This window comes from Gossypium hirsutum, chromosome D13 (assembly GCF_007990345.1).
Source record: "Gossypium hirsutum isolate 1008001.06 chromosome D13, Gossypium_hirsutum_v2.1, whole genome shotgun sequence".
NCBI lineage: Eukaryota > Viridiplantae > Streptophyta > Magnoliopsida > Malvales > Malvaceae > Gossypium > Gossypium hirsutum.
The window spans coordinates 32,215,336-32,235,706 of record NC_053449.1 but is presented as its reverse complement, the minus strand read 5'-3'; the positions used below and the strand labels follow the sequence as shown (position 1 = coordinate 32,235,706).

Below are 20,371 nucleotides of genomic sequence, written 5' to 3'. Positions count from 1 at the left end.
CTAAAATAATAACAAAATTAACAATAAAACATGTGTTATACAATATTTAAACAATAACAACAAAATAGTAGTAACATAATAGTGAAATGGTAGCAAAATATAGAGAAAAAAAAACAAGAAAATAGCATCAAAACAAAAAAAAAGTAGCTTTTTTTATCCTTTTGTGAATTCGAGCCAGGCCGGGCCCGAGCAAAAATGTCTTATTTGAAGCTCAACTCATTTTTTAAATGGGCATTATTTTTTTATCCAAATCCATTTTCGGGCATATATTGTTGTCTAAACCCTCCCACTTTTCGGGCGAACCTTTGAGCCGAACCGGGTGGCCTGATTCATGAACAGGTCTAAATATGCCTCTCTTATATTTTTTTAGTCCATTTTTTTATAGACGTTAAAGAAATCTTGTAGCCAATCACAAAAAGCCACGTGACATCTTGATGTAAAAAAACAAATATTTTCTTTTATAAATGTATATCAATATTAAAATATATATATAAAATAAAAATAAATATATAAAATTCAGAAACTATATATATAAAATCTAGAAGAAAAAAAACCATATAAATTTTTAAAAAATATAAAAATAAAATTTACAAAAAATACAATAATCGAAAAGAAATTATTAGAAATTAATAATATTATTAAAAAAATTTTAAAAATAATTTTTTATGAAATTATAAAATTCTAAAAGATATTTAAATTTAAATTTCCTTTTATGCAATTACTTGAAATTTAAATGCTTATTTAATTTTTATAACATTTTTTAATTTATATATGTTATTTTGACTATTTAAAATTTATAATTATATTTAGAATTTTATAAAAAATTATTTTAAATTTATTTTTATATTATATATGATTTTATATATTTAAAATCAATATAATATATGTAATATTAAAATTTTTTTATAAAAAAAGACATGTGACATGCTCTAATAGAGTCACGTGGTCGATCAATGATTAGTTAAAGTTAATAGTGTTTTTTAATATTGAAATATTTAATATTATAATTTTCTATTTTTAATTTAAATTTAATATTTTTATTTTAAATAAATCTAATTGTCACGTGACATTTTTTCATTAGCCAAAACATGTCACGTCGTGCTTTTTCATTGGCCAAAGTTGCCTAACAGATTTTGTTTAACATCAACTAAGGGTGAAGAAAACTTGATTCGACTCGAAAAAATCGAAATTTTTTTTCGAATTTCGAGTTAAACGAATCAAGTTATTCAAGTCAACTCGAATCTTTTTTTCGAATTTCAAGTTTGAATCAAGTTTAATTTTTGAATTTGAATAACTCCAATAATTCGAATAAAATTGAATCCCAAACTATAATATTTTATATTTTTACCTCAAACTCCAAACTTTTTTATTTTCCCTCAAAACTTTTACTCACCTCCTATCTCACCCCCCATCTACCCTAAACCCATTTCCCCCCCCAAATTTTTTGAATATTTTCCCCTCATTTACTTTCCTCCCAAAATTTTACTCTCTCAACTCTCAAAACTTTTTATTTTCCCCTAAATTTTTACTTTTCACCCTTTACCCTCAAATAAAAAATCATCCAAAAAAATCCTAAATAGTAATAATTTCATTTATATCTACTATTTATATTATTAAATTAAAAATTTCACATTTTGTACGGTTTATATTATTGAATTGTTTAATCATATTAAATGTTTATAAAATTCTATTAAAATTGAATTATTGATGATGTTATAAAATATTCGTGTTAAAATTTTATGTTGGTATCAATTTTACATTTTATCTTTAATATAAATTTTATTAAAAAATCACATTTTTTATATTTAATATATTTTTAATTTCAAAACACACACTGACAAAAATCAGAAAATAATTGAAGCAACTAAACAAGTAAAGAAGTTAACTTGTATGTAAAAGATTAATAAATAAATTATGAGGAGATGAAAGTTAAAAACAAATTTGATTACGGTGGGCAATTTTAATTACGATCAGTGATAGTGGTTACAAGGACCCAAATTTATTTTTTTAAAATTTAACTCGAACAAATATATTTGATTCGATTTGATTCAAATTCCATCTCACTCGACTCGATTTGAGAAAATTTTAAATCGAGTTAAGATGATAAAATATGATTTGTCAACTCAATTAACTCTAAATTTTTTCATTCGATTCGATTCGATCGAACTCTACCCCTAAGTCTTCAACTACAAAATGAACAAAAAATAGATGGAATTGATACTTTAGGTACCAAAATGGGTCAAAAAAATTTAAGTATCAAAATAGGAAAATGGGTTACTTCAAGGTCTAAATTTTGAATTAAGCCTTTTTAATATTTTATATATTAGGAAATAAAAATATTGTATTAAATAAAAATATAAATGTGTATATTCTAATTGAACTTCTTGCGTTTCAATCCTCCTTCCTTTTATTGACGACGACGATGATAATCCTATGCCAGATTAAGCTGGATTTGAGCCTAAAATGTCTGTTAAGGGCCCGGCCCATCGATAGTTCGGACTTCTGAAGTATCCTAGAAGCAGTCCGGATTCTAGAAGAACTAAGACCTCGAAGAAGAATCAGTTTAACGGTTCCTACTGAATCAAAGAAACCCATGGAGTCAACTTCTTCTGCCACCGCTTCTTCGGACCCTGAACTCGACTTAATCAAGCAGGTTATTTTTTTGCCTCTCAATTTTCTCTGTCTCATGATTCTATGTTCATGGGATTATTTATTTATTTCAGATAAGAACCCATGAAGTTGCCATAGCAGAGCTGGGCAGTCTTTCTTCTTCGCGGGTACTTTTTTTCAAAATTTTCTATTTTGTTCTACTTGCTTATATTTCTTCTTGTCTAATTAATAAGGATTACAAGTTTATCCCCTGCAAAGGTTTTTTTTTTTTAATTTTTAGTTTTGCCTTTAGTTCTTGTACATGCCCTTTATTTGAAGGATGCTTAAAACTGGGAAATCTTCAATCTGAAATTTGAAACGGTTAGAATTTTGATTGGCATTGGGAATTCTCATGTTATAGTATTTTGTATTCTGGAGTTCAGCTAGACTTATTGAAGCTTGGCTAAGTTGGCTTTGCCCATTTTTCCCTTATTGATGGAAATCATAGTTTGAATTTTTCTATTTATCTTTCCTATTACTTGTAGGATTCTGCTGATTATTATATTTGTTAGTTGTGGACTCCTTGATTGTGCCTGAGTTTAATTATGATGCTGTATAGATAACCATGAATAGCTGTTTCCAAATGTGACAGCTTGATAAATTGTGTTTGTGAATATGTTCATATAGAATGTCTTGGAAAATTCAAGACGATTAAGCATCTCTAACTTTGAATTTGAAGTAATTGGTACATTGTCTGCTACCTAGAATTACCCTTTATTGAACATACACTGTAGGATGGGGGCTGGCACTTTTTTATTTTTTTTGTTATGGTAGTATCCATATGGGAATTTTTAGGTAGTGCTGATCACTGCAATCTGGCATTAGTAAATACCTTGGATTATAACATTCCCAATGTCAGATGATGGAGATAGCTAAAGTGAGAAGAACTGCTTTATATGCTGTGCGTTTGAGAGGGCCAGGGAAAATGCTGGAGTTGTGCAAATTATTCGAGGATTGTTTTGCTGCATATCATAAATGATGTTGGTCCCAAATTCATGGATCAGCAAGCTCACTATTGATGATGCTTTGGATTAACCATATTTTTCAGCACTAGAACATAGGAGTCAAGTTCCAAAATCAGGAAAAGATATCTTGTAATTATGGAGAAGCTGGCCAAAGTTTCTTATTTTCTACACACTGGTGGCTCTGCTGGTTTATAAAAGTGTAGGCTATGGTAGCTTTTTGAGAAATTCACGAGGGGATGCAGTACTTGCTTGAACAGAAGCATTCCTCCCTCTTACTGTCTATGTACGGGTTAGAAAATATTAAGAGAATCTCCTGGAGTCAAAAAATTCCTGACGAATTGAGTAGCTTTCCAATGAGAGATTGATGTGTCTGATTGCATAACCAAAAATACTCTTGCATATGGGAGATGGCAAATATTATGATAGCGTAGTCTGATTATATATAACCATTAGCACTCTATGTAGCAGACAATTGTATGCCTTTCCACTCCTTTACCTGTTAGTGCATTCAAGACCTTTATGATGTACTTTCTTAGAATACCAAATGATGATGAGTTACCGGTTGCCACACCTTTATCTACTGATATCTGACTTCCTTTTTCCGTCAATTCGTGAACTCTTTGGTTGTAGTGGAGTTAAACCAATTTTTCATAGATGAAGCTGGAAAATAAGCTGCAATTGTAATGTACAATCAGTTTCTTTGTAGCTGCATCAAATGGGCTTAAGATACTCCTTATATACATTTTTTTAATTGTGAAACAACTCTATTCTTTGAATGTGGATCACAGATATTTTCTAGGAGAGTCTAGTAAGTATGCTGTACGGTTTATTACAATTGTAATATGTGGGATCCAATATCTAAACTAATCTAATGAAGGGATTGTTTTGTCTAGTTTTTATTCTGCTCAATATGTACGAGATATGATGTTTTTGTGTTTGTTTTTCTTCCTTAACTGCAGACTGTCTTTCAGAAAAATGGTCACTTATTTTTCCGCACATCGATTCAAAAAGCAACATCATCTGAGGAAAGTAAGAAATGGATCTTCCTCCTCTTTTTTTTTTGTTCTTCAATGCATGAGCCTTACTTGGGGATTAGACAGCTGAGTGATATAGTTTGCCATCTTTGTTGGTTAATGTATGACAGAACAACTTGATCAGGCAAAAGCTAAGCTAGAAAAGCTGAATTCCCAGTGATTGTACTTGGCTGTGATGTGCAGGACTGAAGCCTATTATTTGTCACCAACAAAAAATTTTGGGTTGAAACGATTTTGTGTTATCATTTGTTTAATGCAAGATGCAAACTGCTGGACTGAGACTTGAATAAATTTTCTCAAAAACAAATCACAAAGGGAATTTCCCTTTCAACCTTTCTCTGTGAGATTATGATATGAGCTAGAAAAGTTAATAAAACGATGAGTTTTGGCCTAAGGGATTAATTGGTAAAACGGGGCGTAACATTTTAGTGAAACGATGAGTTTTGTATAACCGAATTAGCCACGTCAGTTTCTTGTTATTTTCTTTCTTTTTAAGCATGAATATGTGAGGAGTCGGTTCTGAAATATTTGCTGAATGAAAAACAGACTTCTTCTCCTATTTCGTTTTCCCCTCTTTCTCTGCTCTTTCTTTCTTCTTCTCAAAAACTTACTTGATTTTTGAGCTTCCAACAAATTATTTGTTTGGGTTTCCAGAAATGTAAACAAGAATGAACTAGGGTTAAGTTTGTAAGAAATTGGGAAACAAATATCATATGCATTATCACAAGTTATAAAATCCTTCTAATGGAGTTTCAGAGATTTCCTCCTACTGATTATTAAGCCAACTTGCAGGATATTGTTCTATACAAACCGAGCAATAATCTTTATCTCATTTACTGTAGACAAAAGAAGGAAGAATTCTCTACTCAATCCCTTCGCGCGATGTTTGAAACCAAACCATTGCGAGGGTGACAAGAGATGCATAAATTGCATTGGGCAACTTTTGAACCACTTTTCCAACACCGGGAACGCCCTCAGTCGCCTTCTTTGTCGCCATAGCTACAGTAGGAGCGACAACCAAAGTGACAAGCAGTCCCTGACTAACGACAACCAATGTGTCGGTTGTAAGCTTCTGAATGAATTTCACAAATTCATCATGGTTGATTTGTCCGTCAAGGTTCAAGTCACACTCCTGCGTAGTAAACAAACAAACTGCTTTATGCCTTTAACCATTGCTGATATTATGTTCTTCCATGAAACTTTTCAGAGAAAAGAAAATATAGAGAAAATTAAGTCAAATATGTCCCATAGCTTTGGATCTATATCCCTGGGTCATTAGAAGAGAATCCACAAAGATAACCGACACAATGAATGGAACATGTCAGCAGCTCCAATATGTTACCTGAGCCTACTACATTAATATATTTGAAACATATAAAATTTGCATTATCCCAAATTGAACATTGCATATGAACCCTTCCTTTTTCTTCTTTCCTTATAGTATACTTCCAGTTATCCTGAATCAAACAAAAACCTCATATTTTTTCATAGAGGGTCAGACTCTAAAAAAGTCCGATATTATCTCCTATCAGGATTTTGCCTCCCTTGAGAGCCCTGGCAAATTTACAAAGCGTGAGCACCACGGAAGGGCTAAACAGACAGAAGTCGTGATCGCCAAAGAGCGAGCACATGACACTATGATTGTTTAAAAGCTAGCTCAAATGGTACCATGGCTCCCTCAAGTCCCTCTATATTAAAGGTGAATAAAACTCGATTCAATTCAATAAAATCTAAAAGAATTTGAATTTCAAGTTAATTGAATCAAGTTATTCGATTTTTTTGAGTCAACTCAAATAAAAAATTCGAGTTTCAAGTTCCAGTTGAATCTTACAATTTGAACAATTCGAATAACAAATTGGTGTAAATAACCCCTTTGTCCCTGTCAATTTTGAAAATGAGTAAATTGATTTCTCAACAATAATTACAAAAAAAAAATCAATATAATTTTAAAATTCAAAATATTTATAAAAATTCCAAAATTCTAAAGAATATATAAAGTTAAAATTTTTCTAAAAAAATAACTTCGAGACCTAAATAAGTTAAATTAATGATTTAACTCTATCACACTAAAGTACTTTTTTTTCTTATTTTGCTTTGAAATTTTTTTCAAATATATATGGTTTCAAATTTATGTTCTCTAACATAGAATTAATTATATTGTAACAAGATTTTAATTTGATATATTTAATTTTTTAATTTCACTCGATTCAACTCGACTTAAATTTCATTTTAATCGAGTTACGATCATAAAATAGAACACATCAACTCGATTAACTTGAAATTTTCACTCGATTCAATTGAATGATCACCCCTACTCTATATGCTGGAGGTCTTGGGCTCGAGCCTTGCCATGAGCTTGCTTTTCAGCAACCATGGCGCCATGCACTTGCTCTTTGGCAACCATGGCTTCTTCTCGCTCATGCAATGACCTCTTCCTGTTCTTGCAATACAAGGCGCTCCCGCTTTGTAAACCTACCAGGCTTTCGGTCGAGCTGAGAGACGAGATCCGATTCAAAGAAAATACTAAACTTGTTGAGGGTCCAGCCCTCAGACTATTTTCGATAACGAAATATTGATTCGAGATTGATTAACAAAATGACATCCTTCCTATCAGACTATCAACCTTCACAAATGCACCCTTTAAAACTTGAGGAGCTTCCTTTCTACCAAAAGCACTCAAATAATTAACTTTTATTCTTAAAACATGTAAACATGCAGTGACATCCATTGATCATTAGCTATGTTCTCTGATACACCGTGTCAATCAATTACACATTATACAGAATATCAAATGCAAGCTGCTCAAGCATATTCATAACATTCACTGTATCAAACTGGGTCTAATTATGAAATTCACCTATGTTATAGAAACTGAGAAATTAGTGTAATTGTTGATAAATACATGAACTTGAGCTTGAACTATTAATTTTTACTAATTTATTATATATAAATTGTTGAACCGGTGAGTTTTGCTTCCTTGCATATAAATCTATGAACTGCTAGTTTGTAAGTCAATGATTTTATAACAAGATTCAATAGTGTTTACCGAGTTGGACTAACTTTTCAGTTTTAGAAAAGTAACGAAGATCAAATTTGACAAATTAAACCCAGTAAAGTATATAATGTATATTCTCAAGAAAGAGTTGTAGATTACCTGCATCATTGATCTGATTTGGTCCTTAGAGGGTGGATCAAAGTGCGGCCCAGGCAAACGCTTATTAATATCACTACAGAAGGAATAAATTAAAGATGCATTTAACATAGAAAGCGGTTAACAGTACATGTACCATTGCATGATTATGAAATGAATGAAACATAGAACGTATAAGCAAAATTCCTCACTTATACACCAGCAAGACAGCGATATATAGATCTTCAAATGTCAAAGTAGCTCTTCCTGATTGATTTTTGACACGCTCAAAAACCTTATCACTGATTTTCCTAATCTGTCTCTTTCTCCATTCCTTCCCTGCAAAAAGCAAGTGTTAAACTATCAAATACTCGCTTATAGCACTACAAACAGTGAAATGTTACTTCCTCTCATTAAACCCAATACTAATAAAATACAGTTTCCAGAGAATATCAAATCCAACCCAGCACGGTAAATATCAATGAAAGCAGAAGCCATGAAAAAACACTTGTTCAAACTAATCACTCAACATGAACATCTACCCATCATAATTCCAGATGCCCATTTCTCTGAAGCGATAATTAAAGCTTAATTTGACCTGTACTTTTAAAACAATAAAAATTAGAAATTTAAATTTTCTATAGAAAACAAAAAGTTAGACCTTTTCTTTTTAATTTAAATATAATATAGTCTTTACAAAAATAAGATACGGCTAAAAGAGAATACCTTTCTATGGAATATATACTAATATATATATATTAAAAAGCGCCCTTAATTCCCATGATTTAAAAGAATCGACTTCTGGGTTTCAAATATCATAAACTTTTGAATAACAAAGTTTCGAGATAAAGGGAAATTTAAAAGGGAGAGAAAAAAGCTTACCATGGATTTTTTCTAGGATTTGTCCCATGACTTCAGAAACGACGTAGCTTTGGAGATTCTAAAGGTTTCAGTGTGCCGATGAAACAAAGATGAAGGTGTATCCCATGGTGGATTTACGGCGGAAAGAAAAATAAAGCAAAAGACGAGAGGGAAAGGACACTTGATACGGTGGCGTTTCAAAAATTAGAAGTGACGTAGCACATTAAAGGTGGATGATAGTAACGTGTGGAAGTGGACATGTGGTGATGTACTTCGCAGATCCAATCTTCACATTTCATCTATGACTTTTGGGTAAACTACGCCCATATGTCATCCAACTATGGGTTATTATCTTTTGTCACTCAATTATGAATTTGTTTCTTTTTTGTCACCTAATTAATCGAGATTGTATTTTTTTAATCCATTTTTGTTAATTGCACTGGCGGGAGAGTGACATGGCAGTTGAGAAATCAATATAATAACAAATTTAACTTTTAACTTTTATATATTATATCGATTTAATCATAATTTTAAAAAATTAACTCTCAAAATTTACAAATGGTCTCAATTTGATCTTAATTTTTATTTAATATAAATATAAATATAAATATAAATATAAATATAAATATAAATATAAATATAACTTTATTATTATTTATTTGAAATATTTATGTATTTTTATATATTTCTTTGAATCTTTTTAGAAATTAGGATCAAATTGAGATCAATTGTAAATTTTTAGGGTTAATTTTTTAAAATTATGAATAAATCAATATATTATGTAAAAGTTAAGGGCTAAATTTATTGTTATGCCGATTTTTCAACTATCATGTCACCTTTCCATTAGTGCAATTAATGGAAATGGACTAAAAAATATAATCTCGATTAATTATGTGACCAATTTTAAAAAATTATAGTTGGGTGACAAAAAAAAAAGAAACAAATCCATAGTTGGTTGATCAATCTAAAAAAAATTCATAGTTGGATGATCAAAAAGAAAATGACCCATAGTTGAGTAACCTGTGGTGTAATTTACCCATGACTTTTTATTTTTATTTTAGGGTAAATTCCACCATTAATCACAAAATTATGGGTAAATTTTTATTTTGGTCACTTAACTACAAAAATGTTACAATTTGATCACTTTCGTTTTCAAATATTTTGTCACCTATGGTTAAACGATAATTTTTAGTTGGTATAATAACAATTTTAGTCCTTGATTTTTATACTTTCTGTCAATTTGACCCTAATTATATATAATATAATAAAAATTTGAAATTCCTTTTTTAAATTTTAAAAATTATAAAAATTTAAATTTAAATAAAAGTAGATGAAATTTTCAAAAATTGGTAAAGTGAGAGAAAATGAGGGAAATGTAACGACTGAACTTTTGTTAGTGTCGAAAAATACAATTTCGGAACCCCATTTCCTTAAACTGAGTTCGTAAAGATAAAATAAGAAGATTTACAGAGCTGGTATAAAAATATATTAAAGACCGATTAAGTAATTTAACCGAAAAAATCATTAATTAAAGTTTAGGGACTAAATTGTAAAAGTCCAATCACTATTAAATTATAATTTAGAAAATGCTTGAGGACTTAGTTGGCAATTATCCAAAGCACCTAACTGGTTTTTAAAATTTTTTTTTCTGACATAGTGGGAAATGATGATGTAGCCATTTAATTGATATAATTGTAATTAATAAATATAAATATGATAAATTAGTGAAATAAACATGATTAATTAAGATTAATTTATCTTTAATCTAAGCATATATATTAACTTAAGTGGGAGATGACAACATTATCATCTTCTTCCTTAAGCTTTCAACTGTCTAGGCTTGAGAAATAAAAGAAGAAAACATTGCTCATCCATTTAACTTTCGGCCATTCAATTGAGCATGTAAGGAAGCAATTTGTTGTGATTTAAAAAAAAAAATCTTAATCATCTAAGCTTAGTTCATCACACCCATGCTTTAAATTTTGTAATTTCTAAGTGTACAACAAGTTACCATTATTGGAGGTTGATGAAATTGAGCTTGATAATGGTAGATATCTAGTTGTTGAACTTAGATTTTACTATGATTGTATTGAAAGATAGGGAAAATAGCTTAGAATTAAATATTTAGTTAATTTTCATATTAGGGACCATATTGAATAAAATTAAAGATCATGAAATTATGCTAGAGATGAAAAATATAGGGTCCCTAATGAAAGAATATGAAATTGAGTTTTGATCCGATGTAAGATATGGACAATTATGAGTATTTTTAATATAGGGACTAAAATGAATAAAATGCAAAATATGTTGATTATGTGTTTGAATGTGAACTAAAATCATTTTTATAATTGAATTATCGAATGAAGTTAAAAATGACGTTGGGCCATCACGAGAGAAAGGAAAGATAAGAGTCGTAGACAAGTAACGAATACGGTTTGTATTTTCATGATTTGAATTCAACATGCATAGATATGTATGTTTAGATACAAACTAGCTTATTTAAGGTAAAATATTCTGTTTGTCTCATGATTCAAATTTTATTTGATGGTATGGAGTATTAACAATCTAATTGATTTGAGCGTGATATAGTTTGTATTATATAAAATTCCGATATAAGATCATAAATATGTATGTGTGTTAGAATCATTGGTTACCCTATTACTTGTCCCGGGCAAAGTCGGGTATAGTTGGCATGCCATAGGATTAGTGTACGAGATTATACTTCGATTTATACAATGTGGCACAGAGCGCATATTGTACTTTGAATGTCTGATAAGGTGCGGATCACACTTTACTTCGGTTATACCAATAAGGCGCAAAGCGCAATTTATACTTTTGACGTTTCGATGAGGCATTGGGTGCCAAATATATTGGTGTGATGGTTGGATGATCCGTGTATCTATCTTAAGTTCGTGTTTCAGTAATAAGGATTATAAAACATGAGCTTGCTAAATGATATTTGATATGAAATGTTGATGAAAAATGGTATATCATGTATATATATGTCAAATGTGACAAACAATAACATGTGAAAGATTTTGTGAACCAATTTAATTGAGCCCTAAGGGAAAATATGGATTTGAGTCGAATAAATAGACTAAAAAAAGAAATGAGAAATTGAGGTGAATGAATCATATGTTATGGAATATAAATGAATGTAATGCAATGATAGAGAGCAAAAATAGTATATTTATATGAGTTTACCAAATGAAATAGGGTATGAATTTGGTACATGAGACATGAATGAATAGAAATTGTTGATAATTAGATCATATTTTGATTGTATTTTTGACATGCTATTATTATTTTATTATTTATTTGAATAATGAAAATACCATTGAGCTTTATCGCTTAGCGATGGTTGTTTATTTTCGTTTATTGGTAGCAGTTGATCTCGAGGTTTCAAGAAGGGAAATAGCATCCAGATCATAAATTTCAACTCAGTAAGTTTGTATAGTCTCATTATGTTATCAATAAGTGGCATGTACCTAAGGTTGAGTTGGTCTTATATTGAGAAATGTCATTTTGGTACTTTGGATGAAAAATGTTATCTTGAATAGGAGCATATAAATAGAAAATATATATATGTATGAAGCATATGACTTAAATGGATTTGGATATGCTTAAGATTATATGTATTAAGATGTTATGAATGTTAATGAAGTTAATTGGGTCATTGAAATAATGTTTAAGATTAATTGAATTGCATTTTTGGATCACTTAGACCATTTGAATTGTGAGATTGATAGGTTTGAATTAAATGATGCAAAGTTTGGGGGATTCTGCGACATTGATCTTTTGTCCCCATGGTCGCGATTCTCCCCTATTGAGGTCATGACATTGGATTTCCCTACCCTCAACATTGTGACATCCCCTGCTGAAGTCACAATGTTAACCTCTTATTCTCAATGTTGTGACTGTTGGAAAAATTTTGGTTTGAAAATGGTTTTCTTACACAGCAGAAAATTAAAATTTTGAAAATTGACCCAGTTAGTGATATTTATAGGAATAAAACCTAACTGAATTCATACTTGTGTTTTTGGTTTAGCGGACGTTTGTTGTTCTCGACTTTCAAAAAAATGATTTTCTTAGCAATTCTCGTACCACAAATTGCTTCAAGTGTGGGGTCGAACCAATTGAATCGAAACACAAAACTAGAAAAGGTTCTCTTTTTTTTATTTGAGGTCAAAACGAAAATTCTCTCCTCTTTAATAGAAACCAATAGAATTGTTATTCTGAAAAAATATATTTGATAGTTGAGAATAAATTCTCTCTATTTTTCGGCAGAACCCTTGTGTAATACATTCTCTTCCTATAAATATATTTGATAGTTGAGAACAAATTCTCTCTATTTTTCGGCAGAACCCTTGTGTAAATAGCTCTACTGGTGCCATCTATTTATAGGAAGAGAATGTAGAACCCTTGTTGAGTTGTAGTGATTTATTTCAAATAGAAAAACAACTTCCTACTTAAAGTAGCAGTGGGGTGGAGGGCACACCCTTATACTGTCCCTATACGAGCTCTCGAGGCCCAAAATACGCATTAGAAACAAGTCGGGACTAAATCGAAAACTCAAAGAATTTTTAGAAATACATTACAAATTTTCAAAGGTGCAGGGGTCACACGACCAATAGGCACACTCTTGTCTTAGGCCATGTGGGCATTCAAAATAGGAATACACTGTTGTGTCCCATCCCGTGTCTGTGCCCGTGTAACTCTCTAACTTGGTCACACGGCCAAGCCATACGCCCGTGTACCCTTCGAAGTAACCTCACATGCCTGTGTGCCAGGCCTTGTGCTAGGCCGTGTAACAGCCTGACTTGCAATCCTTTTAAAGTTACAAGGGACGCACAGCCGTGTCACTTGGCTGTGTGTGACACATGGTTGAGACACATGCTCGTGTCTCTGCCCCAGTAGAAGAAATTAGGCAATTTTACAAGCCATTTTTCTCACCCAATTTGGCACCAACCTACACTCAACATTGCACACATACACAAGCTATAATCAAGAATCCAAAACAAGCAAGAACAAACTTTAAACATGTGGTATATTCAAATACAACCAATATGCCCTTAGGCACCTCAAATGACAAGTATAAATATGTGCAACCATGAGATCCATGTAACTAAGTGATAAACTAATTTATATGTATAATTGCCTCAGTACACAACATGTAAATCATTTACCAAAAATTGACCATTAGGTACCAATTGTGCCATACATCAATAGTATCAAAATACCTTTATGCTTACCAAAACAATGCACCAAATTACCTTAAGCTATAAGACATATCACATATACACATCCAACTACTATTTTACCTTTCATCATTCAACCATAAATCAAACCACACATCAATCATATAAGGCAAATATTTACATACCAAATACTAAGCTTATACCATCATCAAAGTGCCAAAACACAAGCCAAACAAATGTCCAAATTATCAATAAAGCATATAAGCCAACTTTAGCCAAATCAACCTATACATGCCATTATAACTGAAATTAACCAACCAAAAGTACCAAATGAGCTGATGAATAGTGTGATATAACTCCGACAAGCTTCCAACCCGAAGAGCTTCTGAATCATTATAAAACACGAAAAATAACACAGAGTAAGCATTTAAGCTTAGTAAGTTCGTATAACATAGAATTTAACTTACAATTTAATCACAATTTAGGTAAGTAAACATAGCATATCCCAACTCAATTTGGCCAAATGCCTAAGCACATATTCACCAACATGTTAGTCATGTGAAACACATATAATAGCCAATACACATGGATGAACTCAACAATTATTCAAGTTGCCTATACATGTATCATCCATTTAATATATCTATGTATCATGTAACATCATTTCCATACATTTCATGTAAATACCTGTAGTAGTTCGTATCGAACTCATATAATCTCGTAACAGAATTGTGCTTGTTGAACCATTTAGAATATCATTAGATACTCGGGTAGCACACACAAGGTGTACTGAACTGTAATCCGTCAATTCCTGTACATGTATGCTCATACGAGCTCTGAATCGGTATGCTCTTACGAGCTGTAAACGGTAAGCTCATATGAGCTGAATATCGGTAAGTTCATGCGAGTAAAATATCTATAAACTCTCTCGAACTAAGAATCGATAACCCTAATGACATGTCATTTGTATCCTACGAATTTTTAAGGTTCAAACAAGACTCAGTAATCGTCGTACGTCGTCAGATATGCGATCGGTATTCATATATGACAATAATGCAAATCACATACATATAATTCAATTACAGCATATAATTACACAATTTAATTACACGAACTTACCTCGACGAGTATACGTAGATATGGAGGCGATTAATCCGAGATTTTCTCTTTGCCTCAATCTAACTTCATACGAGGTCTGACTGGATCTATACAAATAAATTTAATCCAATTCAATATATTTCACATTCAATTTAGTCCAACATACATTTTTGGAAAAATTATTTTACCCCTATACTTTTAATTTCTTTACAATTTAGTCCCTAGTTCATAAAAATGGAAATTTACATAATTTCACCATAAACCACCATGGCCGAATATCAAATAGGTCCTTAGCATGCACTATAATTCAATTATTTCACAATTTCACCATGTAATATTTCCTATTTTTCAATTTAGCCCATATTTGACAGTTTTATTAAAAATTCCTTCACGAAAGTTATTTATCTAACAACAACCATTCATTTTCTATCATCAAACTTCAAAACTCAAGCATGTTCATCAATGTCAAAACCCTAATAGTTTAACAATTTCACAAATTAGTCCTTGAGCTAGCTAGATTAAGCTACTAAGATCCCGAAAACATAGAAATCATTAAAAACCAGACAAAAACACACACCTAATTGAAAGACTAAAGATGGCTGAATGAAGCTTCCATGGTTTCTCCCTTTTTACTTTATTATTCTGTTGAAGAAACAAAAATAAAGATGAATGTTTTATTTTGTTTCTTTAATTATTAACCTTTAATTATTATTTACTTATTTAACCTTAAAAACTAACCAAAATTTTAATAATGCCAAACCATTATCATCCACTATCAACTCTAATGGTCTAATTACCATGTAAGGACCCCCACTTTAAAGTTCTACAGCTATTTAATACCTTTAGCTATTAGAACTCAACTTTTGCAATTTAAGTGATTTAGTCCTTTTTATCAAATTGAGCATGTAAACGGTAAAATTTCTTAACAAAATTTTTATACGGTGACACTATCATGCTGTAGACCATAAAATAATAATTAAATAAAATTTTGACCTCAGATTTGTGGTCCCGAAACTACTGTTTTGATTTCACTAAAAACGGGCTGTTACAGCTGCCTTCATGTTACATGAGGGGTTTGGAACCTCTCTCATATTGGGACCAATTACAAGTACTTCTTGAGCCTTTCGATCCAGTACTCTATTGTAACAACTCATTTTTAGTGAAATCAGAACAGTGGTTTCAGGACCATAAATCTGACATGAAAATATTTATTTTATTATTATTTTAATGTCTACAAAATCTTAGTAATATCGTATAAAAATTTTGTTAAGAAATTTTATTGTTTCCATGCTTAATTTGATAAAAAGAATTAAACCGTAAAAGGTGTAAAAGTAGAGTTCTAGTAGCTAAAGGTGTCAAATGGCTATAGAACTTTAATGTAAGAGTCCTTATGTGGTAATTAGACCATTAATGAAGTGAGTAGACATTTATGGGCATTTTATCAAGCGATATTAATGTTAATAGTTAAGGTTAATAAGGTAAATTGTAAAATTAACATAAAATAAAATAAAGAAAAGAAAGATATCATCATTCTTCCATCTTCACCACCAAAATTAACTTTAAGAAAATCTATTGGAGAAGCTTCAACATTCGACCATCACTCTTTGTCTTGCATGTGAGTATTTTTCGTATCGTTTTTAATGATTTGTACGTTTTCAGAGTCGTTGTAGCTTAATCTAGCTAGCCTAGGGACTAATTTGCAAAATTGTTAAAAGATTAGGGTTTTTCCATGAATGTATATATGTTTTTTTGTGATGTTTGATGGAAGAAAATGAACCTTTGTTGTTAGATAAACAACTTTTGTAAAGTGATTTTGGTTGAAAATGTTAATTAGGGATTAAATTGAAAAATGTGAGATATTCATGGTAAAATTGTGAAAATAATGAAATAAATGTGTTGCTAGAAACCTATATGAAATTCGGGTAGCATGGGTTAGGGATGAAATTGCATGAATTTTAATTTATGAGCTCAAAGACTAAATTAAAAATGAAATCAAAACAATAGGGGTAAAAGCATAATTTTGCAAAAATATGAATTTAGATTGAATTGAATAGAATGATTATTAAATGAGTTGAATTTATTAATTTAGATCAAGACAAACCTTGTAAAACTTTAGATCGAGGAAAAGATAAAGTTTTGGATTAATTGACTCCGTATTTGCGTTTTTATCGTCGAGGTAAGTTCGTATATTTAAATAACGTTTTAATATGTTTGATTTAATTGCTATAATGTTACATTATTGTATCACATCTTAACGGAAAATCCAAGGATGTTTCGACGATTATCAAGCCTGTTTGAACCGTAGGAATATATAGGATACAAATGACATGTCATTAGGGTTACCATGTTTTGGGTGCTGGTCCTGAACGTCCTACTGGTGGCTAAGTTCTAGCATGTGTTGTGGATACTTGACAGCTTGTGTGAGTAGCACTGTGTAGCTATGTTCCGATCGGTAGCTTGTGTGAGGAGACCCATTTATGGCTCGAGAGGGACATCTACGTAAAGGAAAAAGGAAAGAAATGGTTTCGACCATATATTAGCACATAGTGTGTAAGATTCCTACGTATCTGATAATATTCTAAGTGGTTCAATGGGCATACAAAAGGAAGGAATGGTAAGTGTTCCTATTGGCAATTTCATGAAAGTATTAAAATGTAAAAGATGTTGATAATTAAAGCATGTATAGCCATATTCATGAAAAGTGTGAATGCTTATATGCTATGTTTATGAAAACTATTATATCATGTGGTGAATTTACTAAGCTATGTGTTTATTCACTAACTTGAGTTGTTGTGGATGCTTAGGCTTGTGCCAAGCTATGTTGGATTAATTTATAAATTATTTTAAGTTTATGTATTGAAATGGTAAGCATTGTTTATGATTTATGAACTTATTGTTTATGATTTATGAACTTACTAAGCATTATATGCTTACTTTGTATTATTTTTCCATGTTTTTAGATAATCGAAAGCTCGTTCAGGTTGGAAGCTTGTCGAAGTTCCATTACACTATCCATCGGCTATATCGGTAGATTTTAATGATTTTGAGTCATGGTTATAATGGCATGTATAGGTGTTTTGTGTTTGATGAAATAACCATTTATATTTGGCTTGTAAATATGAGAGTTTAGTTGATGAATTGGTTGTTATGTTGGCATGTATATGTGGTTTTATAATTGTTGACATTTTGGTATTTTGGTGCTTAATTGGAGATGTTGAAATGGTAAACTAATGCATGCTATGAATAGTTCTTTTAATATGCTTGAATGTGGTCATTGTGATATGGTTTGGTATGGAAATAGATAGTAAATGTTGAGTTGATAAATGGCTAATTTGGTATGTTTGGATGTGGTTGACTTATGGTCAATTTTGCTATGGTTTAGTGATGATAGGTGTTGAATGGCCAAATTGGTATATTTGGGTGTGATTTTGGTATGTGAACATTGTGGTAGGTTTTGGCATTGATTTAGTTACAAGGGTTGGTTGATTATGGCTAAACTATGCAAATGTATAAACATGTTAGGTTGTTATGATTGAGGTGCATTTTTGGGAATATTGGTTGTATGAAAAAATACCATGATGATCTAACTTGAATATGCAAGTGTTAGGTACATGTTGGATGCTTGAAAATAGGTGCAATGGCTTGTAAAAGTGATCATGTTTTGGGTGAGGAAAATGGCTTGAAAGTGACCTATTTTTCATCCACATGGCCTAAGACACTGGCGTGTGACACGGCCGTGTGTCCTCTGTAGGTTCCAAAGGGTTACAAGTCAGGTAGTTACAGGGCCCAGCACACGGTCTGACACATGGGCGTGTGCGGCCATTTCGAGAGTTACACAGCTTGGCATGCAAGCGTGTGGCTTGGCCGTGTGACCCAATTCAGAGAGTTACACTGGCACGGACATGGGCTGGGATACGGCCATGTGTCCCCACTTTGAATGTCTACACGGCCAGAGACATAGGTGTGTGTTTCAGTTGTGTGAGTCACACTGCCTGGCCACATGGCCGTGTGACCTCTGTAGTGTGAAAAGTTTCAAGTTTTTCCCAAGAATTCTATATGTTTACGAATTAGTCCCAATTCATTTCTAAAGTGTTTTTAGGACCTCAAGGGCTCGAATAAGGGACAATATGTGTAAGTTTGATTGATATTTCCATGATTTATGATATATTCTGAAATCTAGTGTTTTGAGTTTTAAACTTTCGGTAAGGCTTCGTAACCCTATTCTGGCGATGCATTCAGATTAGGGGTGTTACATTTGTAATGTGATCTAACCCGATTCGATTTTTCTATTTCTCAAAATAAACTTTAATATTCTATATTAAACAATTTTCTCATCTCTATTTTACCCCTAGTAAAATTTTGATGATTTTACCCCTAATAAGATTTTAACGATTTTACCCTAGTAAAATTTTGAGAAAATATGTTTAATATTTCACAACTCAAATGTTCACTGTGACCGAATGATTTATTTTCATTTTTGGGCTTCAAAACAACTCAAAAACAGAAACTCATTCTTCCGGTCATTTTAAGTAATCCATACAGAATTGCAAATGAGTCATTTCCATTTCCATTTTGGAAACCTACATTCATTTCCAAATGATTCAATTTTCCCATTTTGAAAAAAACCATAATCATTCTTGAATGTTTCTCATTTCTCTTTTCTTAATCATTCTGTTCATTTCTATTCAAACACACAATTCATTTTTGGTTTCAGCAAACTAGCAGAGGGATCGGTTGGACATGTAAACCCCACAAATGGATGATTCATTTCTGTTATATTGATAAGGCGCAAAGCACAATTCATTTCTGTTCATCACAAATGAACATAGACTTAAATTTGGCTAATTTAACTGCTAATAAAAATCCAAAATTGAAACTATTAATTATTGAACTTTAAAATAATAATCCTTACAACTAAGGACTCAAACCACCAAATGCTTAGTCCCTTAAACTCCTTTCCCTAATCTGACTGTTTGTTTATAGTGACCTCTTACATATCTTATCAGGCTTACTAAACCATTTCCCAAAGTCTAAGAGCGCCAACAGAATACAACATATCAACTCCTAGGCGAAGCCTCCAAAGGTACCCTATTTCTATGTGCATGACTCTAATTTCCTGTGATCCTAATCTCATCATTCCATCTGGTTTGGTCCCTCCTCGAAATCCTCTATCATCCTCGCAAGTATTGCGAGCACCAACACACTGCTGTAAGTTCAAATGAACTTAGTGAGTTCCTTCGCTGTATCATAATTTAACCATATCATACGAGGGTAACATATGTAAAATAAAATAACCCTAAATACTCATTGTTTGCTCAAGGCGAGCATTCTACATCAGGGTGGCAGACTCCATTTGAACTTTCAAGCTACTTGGCTCATTACTCAACCTTCCTCTAGTTAGACTCTCCACTTGATCGTGTCCTAGAAACCTTGCCA

The 20,371-nt window shown here is 31.6% G+C and overlaps 1 protein-coding gene across 1 annotated transcript; it reads right to left on the bottom strand.

Annotated features, from left to right (window-relative positions):
* Positions 1-5,343: 5,343 nt before the first annotated feature.
* Positions 5,344-8,960, bottom strand: LOC107920702 (uncharacterized). Its single transcript, XM_016850525.2, has 4 exons — positions 8,661-8,960; positions 7,991-8,117; positions 7,803-7,875; positions 5,344-5,780 (listed from the first exon to the last, which is right to left on the bottom strand). Exons 1-4 carry the CDS (start codon positions 8,686-8,688, stop codon positions 5,511-5,513), a joined length of 498 nt encoding a protein of 165 aa, XP_016706014.1. The 5' UTR covers positions 8,689-8,960; the 3' UTR covers positions 5,344-5,510.
* Positions 8,961-20,371: the final 11,411 nt, after the last annotated feature.

Bases quoted from the DNA above. Each gene is read 5' to 3' on its own strand.
- LOC107920702 (XM_016850525.2), bottom strand. From the start codon at position 8,688: ATGGGACAAATCCTAGAAAAAATCCATG. The intron at 8,118-8,660 runs GTAAGCTTTTTT...TGCTTTTTGCAG, and splicing joins AATCCTAGAAAAAATCCATG to GGAAGGAATGGAGAAAGAGA. The intron at 7,876-7,990 runs GTGAGGAATTTT...TTCCTTCTGTAG, and splicing joins GCTGTCTTGCTGGTGTATAA to TGATATTAATAAGCGTTTGC.